The 6,000-nt window shown below is 51.3% G+C and overlaps 1 protein-coding gene across 4 annotated transcripts in view; it reads right to left on the bottom strand.

The window, feature by feature from the left end:
• Positions 1–1,170: 1,170 nt before the first annotated feature.
• Positions 1,171–6,000, bottom strand: part of ARHGAP17 (Rho GTPase activating protein 17) — a gene marked incomplete at both ends in the record, with an annotated part of 77,178 nt that continues 72,348 nt past the window's right edge. For all 4 annotated transcript variants that reach the window (XM_084250379.1, XM_084250378.1, XM_084250380.1 and 1 more), the window contains one exon: positions 1,171–1,301. In XM_084250379.1, the coding sequence (XP_084106505.1) occupies positions 1,171–1,301 (131 nt within the window). The remainder of the gene's footprint in view (positions 1,302–6,000) is intronic.

Here is a 6,000-nt window from a genome sequence, read left to right as displayed (position 1 = left end):
AAACATTTCTATCACGGGCACGGCTCGGGCAGCCACACAGGCACGTGTGTCCCCCTGTTCTCCAGAGGACACCACATCTAGCCCCATTAGGGGCTGTCATCAGAGCAGCGATCCAGACTGCTGGCCTCGCTGTCTTCCCAAGTACTTCAGTTCTGGGAAAGAAAGAAATGCTTCCCAGCCATCGGAAAAGAGAACCCCTAAGGTCGGTCAGGGCTCTGACTTCTGCTCTGGGCTGTTACTGTGGAGTCCCCGAGGCCTGTGGGGACTCCATGTCCCTCGATGGGTGAGAAAGGGTGTCAGGACCATGGGAGCAAAGGGCCTGAGTGGGGGACGCCTGCAGGGAAGGCCAGGCTGGGGGTGTAAGGGGACGCCATAGTTGCCTTCTCTACATCACAACAGACCCTCAGGCCCCACCGCCAGCTCTGGTTCTCTCTAAGGGACACTGACACACAGGTAACAATCCACAGTTGTCTCCAAGAATTATAAAGTTTTCATATAAACCATAGAATATATTTAATTCAAATTAAACAAGAAACTAGAGTAATGTTCGGTCCTTATCAAGTAGCATTACATCGTTTAAAAAAACAAAACAGAACAGTACGTATCTTCGTACATCCTGGCGACCCAGCAAGGCACGAGTCACATCCAGTTGGCTGAGGCGGCGGATCCAGCGGTCACCTCAGAGCGCAAGGTGGGGGGCGGGGGCGGGAGGGGACACAGACCATACTTCATACAAAACGGCCCTGCAGCGAGCCTGGAGAGCCGGCGCCCCTGGGGCAGACGGGCCGGCCGCCCGCAGGAGGCGCGGGCTCCATGAAACTGCCGGTCAGCGGTCAGCACGGCGGCCACCTCTCCGGCCACCCCGCGCCGCGCACGACAGTGGGGGCGTCTCGGCAGCGACGCTCTTTCCACTCTCCGGGTGTTCCTTTCTTTGTTTTGTTTTTGGCATGATTTCTTTCCCACGTGAAGAAAGCCAACTTCAAGACACAGGTCATGCAGCTTTCGGGGTCAGCCTCCACGTCCTCTGTGGCCGTGGGCAGGCCGAGTCCTGCGTGGTAGAGGCCTGCTTCTCCCCCGCTCTGAAAGCTTTTCGCTGTTTGGTCTGCAAAGGTCAAGTCCGCCCGCCCGGCCCCCGCCCGGGGGAGAGGAGGGGCTGGGCGGCGGCTTTCTTCACAGGGCCGTGCTCTCCGTGTCGTTGTCCATGTCCAGCAGGATGCGGCCCGGCAGGTCTTTGCTTGCTGAGTCTGAATGCATGTCAGGAAAGATGCTGCGAAGCGTGTCCGAAGCCCTAGAATTGGCGTCTGGACAGAGACACGAGGAGACAGGGGATCAGTGCGTGGAGACGCGGAGGGCGCGCTGAGAAGAACAGAAGCTGGAGAGTTGGGAGCTGCCCATGCACACACGTTCCCTCTCTAGAAGCACCCCCAGCCCTCACCATGGCAGACCAGGGCAGCCGTGTGGCACGCCCGCTCGGGGTCTGGGGGCCTGTCTCTGGGCCGGGCCTCTGAGGCACTAACAGGACCTCCTGACCACATCTGGGCACGGGGCAGTCGTGGGCTCACTGAACAGCGCCCTCTCCCCCGAGGCTGATGTATCCTGTTATTTGCACGATGCCCTCAACCTCGGCACCAGTGACATTGGGTTGATCGTGTTGGGTCACGGGTGCCGAAGATGTCTCTAGACACTGCCAGACGTCCCCTGGGGCACAGTCACCCCTGGTCGACAACTGAGGCAGAACCCCGAATCTGAAAATATTTTAATTCTTGTACCTCTGGTTCCTTCCACATGTCTTTTTGTGTTGTCTGTTCTCCTCTAGCAAGAGAGTGCACGCAGGGCCCCAGGCTGTGCTCCCTCTTTCCATGCTCACAGACACCTTGTTCACTCACTCCAGTGAGTCTCAAAATCATTCATTCACGAACAAATATTTACTGAGCCCCCGCGCGTGCCAGGCATGGCTCTAGCTGTGAGGACACACAGTGAACGAGACAGACAGCTCTGAGGCAGCCTCGCCCGGCTGGGGAGCAGCCCAGGTGGGGGCGGCAGGCTCTGCTTCCCTCATACCCGGGGCTCCAGAGCACGCGAGAGCCCTTGAGAGCTCTTGAGTTGGCCCAAGAGTGGAGGGAGTGCTCAGATTTGCTGTAGCTTCACTCTGCCAGGTTAGAGCTGTCATGTGGGGAGCAGAGGGCACTAGAAGGGGAGGCGGGTGTGTGCTAGTTGGGGCGCAGTCACCCCAGGTCTTCCCTTGCGAGGAGCTGCTCTTGAGAGGACTTCAGCTTTGCTGCTGCAGGAACAGGCGCACCTCTGGGAGGCTCCCCACGCTGAGGCTGGCCCTGGCCCCATGCGCCCCTACAGTTCTGGGTTACAAAATCTATTTCCTAAAAGGTCCCTTTTCTTGAAATGACCCCACGCTTGGCAGACCTGTCCCTCAAGGTTTCCCATGCACCACTGAGGAACTCCCAGGCTTATGGAGGTGTCAAGGAGTTCAGGTGCAGAATACCATGTCAAACTATCAGGCCCTCTACATGGCCTTCGGTGAGGGTCCTCAGGGAAGACAGAATTTAAGGGGAAAACAGGTTGGATCCTAAACTGGTTTATTTTGGAAAAAAGGAGAAAAAGGTTATTGTAAAAAGATGCCTGCAGGAATTCATTTTTTTTAACACCTCTATAAATTTCTGGCTATGAATCTCTGTAAGGCCAGATAGCTGTAAGACCAACCAGTCGTGTGAGTTGTATCAGTGGCCTGTGTACACAAAAGAGGAGGTCCTGGATTTGTGCGCAGCAGAATGGAAGTGATGAGGGCAGGGGCCGTGTCTGTCTCGTTCACAGCATATCTCCAGCACCTAGAACTAGGCTGATGGCAGATGCTCAATAAACTCTGTGGCTGGCCATGGGCTGGGTGGGTAAATGGGTGGTGGGAGGGAGGAAGAGTCACCGAACCCAACCATCTTTCCAACCATCCTTTCCCAGAGCCTCAAGTAAAGAAGCAGCCATGCCTGGAAGACAACCCTGGTACAAGAAATTCATGGCAAACCTGATCTCTTTGCCATTACCCAGCCCAACAAGACAGATGGGGTGGCCAGCAGAGTCTCTTTTCAGCCCAAAGTCTTACCAAGGAACCGTGGAACTGACATGCCCGGGGGGAGTGGGGAGCAGGAGGCAAAGGCACCGCCATGACCAGGCCGACCTCTGCTCAAGGATTTACATGCAAACTGCTGCCTACCAGCCACAGATCTTCGTCAGAGGGCAAACCTCCCTCTGAAAGAAATATCTTTCTTTTTTTATATCACATACTAATAATTTCTGGATTTGTACTTTTCTGACTTTCCCCAATAATGTACGATAAACATACACTGCCTGTATACTCAAGGAAAACACCTGTGGAGGGCGCACTGGGGAAGGCCCTCAGTCCCGGCCCCTGCCGCTCTATCTGGTTGGCCTGGGTTGGCAGGTGCATTTCCTTCCCTGGACCCTCTCTCATTCTTACACGGACCATTTCTTGAATGAAAACCACCAATCTGTCTACATGCAAGCAACGAGAATCACAGCCCGTGTGCAGAGCCAGCTTCTGAAACAGATGACTCTCCGGCACAGTAACCGGCAACACGGCATCCCCACCAATGGTGTGACGTGCTCCACACAGGCTCACTAAGCCCCTTTTAGCCCCTCTCTGCACGTGTGAGCTCCACTGTTGAGGTAAGAACCGCGGACTCTGCCAGGCTCAACTCCTCATCCCAGGTGACAGCCAGCACTGGACACAGATCCAGGCCAGACCCGCTGGGCTCTGGAGTCGGTTCTCAAGCAGCTCGCGTGGCCCTCCTCCCCAAGGGAGTTTGCATGGCCTTGGGTGAGGGTCCTCAGGGAAGGCAGCATTTGAGGGGAAAATAGGTTGGGTTCAAAACATTCTGGTTTATTTTAGTAAAAAGGAGAAAAAGGTTATTACAGAAAGACACCTGGAGGAATTCTTTTAACACTTCTATAACTTTCTGGCTATGAATTTCTATAAGGCAGCATTTTTCATACTTTCTAAGAAGAGCTGGTCTCTGGGCATGCTGCTGAGAGCTAAGTTTGTATGACAGTTATTATATTAAAAAGAAAAAAAATCAGGCAGAGAGGGGGCCCAGGAAGCTCAGAGGCAGAATGTGAGGTGCTTCACCTCTGGTCTGGGGCTTGGACACATGGAACCAAATTCCTTCTTTTCTTGAGTATCGTTAGCAGAGGCAGGCCCTGCGAGGGCCAGAGCTGATTCTGCAAAGTGGGTGTATTCCTACAAGATCTGTCCTGTCAATGATCTTGAAGGTGTACCCTAGGTTGCAAGCCTACACTTCGAAAAGCCCAAGGTCACTATGAGGATCACTTTGATAGGTAACAACCCAAATACATCCTGGAAACTAGACAGTGCAGGCACGACTGCAGGGTGACAACACCCCTCCCCGTCCTTCTGTAAACCAGAGTCGGAGGGCATGACTGCCTCCTAGCCCTCATCAGTTTTCAGGGCCGTGAGGGGCTTTGAGTCCATATTCTATTATTTTAGGCAAAGGAGAGAGTCTATTCACCTCTCACTGGCTATTTATCTTGATAGGATGTGCCATATATTTATTAAAAACAAACTCCAAGTAGAAGCAGAAGTCACTTCAATGTCCTACTCTGAGCAACAATACATGTGCTTAATGAAATATTAGCAGCCATTGAAAAGGGTGGTTATAAAAACCACATTCTAGCATGGAGAAGTGCATGTGGTGTAAAAGAAAAATTAAAATATAAGATCAAATCTGTGTGTGCCACATAATTATGATCACACCCCCTACACACCTTTTTTTTTTTTTTTGGTGGGACCCTCGCCGGTGGCCGGGGATTGAACCGGCGCTGCAGAGGCCCAGGCAGCCTCGCAACCCAGCACTCAACCGCTGCGCCACCAGGGGAGGCCCCCCCTACACATCCTTTTTAGGGAAAGAACTAGAAGAAAAAAGTAGAGTATGAATCGCAGACTACTTCACTCGTAGAAGGGCGACTTAGTATTGCTAGTCCCCAAATATTCTTTAATACCTACTTGTTTTAAATGCATTCCTCACAACTCAGGGATGAGCTTCAACGAAAGCTGTGGGAACGGCTGTCACTGTGCTTCACGGCATTGAGAGGGACCGATCCCCACAGTGGACAAAGGGCTCAGGGGTTCTCATGCTCATGCAATTAAGAAGTAGCTTCCACCTAGATCACTGTCTTTTTAACCCACATTGGAACCGATACGAGGGAAATCCAGGGGTGCGTCAAATTGGAGGATGGATGCCTGGGCCATAGCCTCCGGCCATTTTTAATTTATATATTTCTATTTCATTTAGTTTTTAATGTTTGCAAATGCATCTAATGCATAACTCTGGTATTTCTTTTCTAGGTAAAAATGACATTTAGTATCTACCATTGATTTAGACCCACTGTATGTTAAGATGCTTTTCTTAGTTTATCTAATTTAATCCCTTCACCAATAATTCTCACATTGCATTTTTCACAGATGGGGCGTCACACAGAGAGCTGGAACTCTAATCCAGGCAGGTCCAACTCTACAGTGTGTTCTTTCCATTACACCTCAAGCCTGTTCAGTACAGAAAACGGAAATGAAAGTAACAAGCCCAGCCCCGCGCCCCAGTGTACACGTCCGTGAACACACTTAGTACGAAGAGTAATGACAGCAAGCACAAACGAAGCCAGCCTCCTTAGTACGTGCACCATTAGTAGGGATGCAAGCGGCAGGGTTAGGGTGAACGGTTAGTAACAGGCATTAGTGCACAAATATGATCATAAAGTAGCAAAAATGCTTTGGCCAATCAGGTGCCTTTTCCTTACCATTAAATATTCCAATTTCAGTTCTTACTGAATATGGCAGGTCATACATCTAAATTATTTAATAAAATGTTTAAATTAGAACACTCTTTGCTAAAATCTATCACTTTAAAAACAGCAAGACATAAGCTCTGACTTGCAAAGCTAAAAATCCTAGTGCTTTCC

This window comes from Talpa europaea (genome assembly GCF_964194135.1).
Source record: "Talpa europaea genome assembly, chromosome: 12".
Lineage (NCBI taxonomy): Eukaryota > Metazoa > Chordata > Mammalia > Eulipotyphla > Talpidae > Talpa > Talpa europaea.
This window is presented reverse-complemented; position numbering and strand designations above follow the sequence as displayed.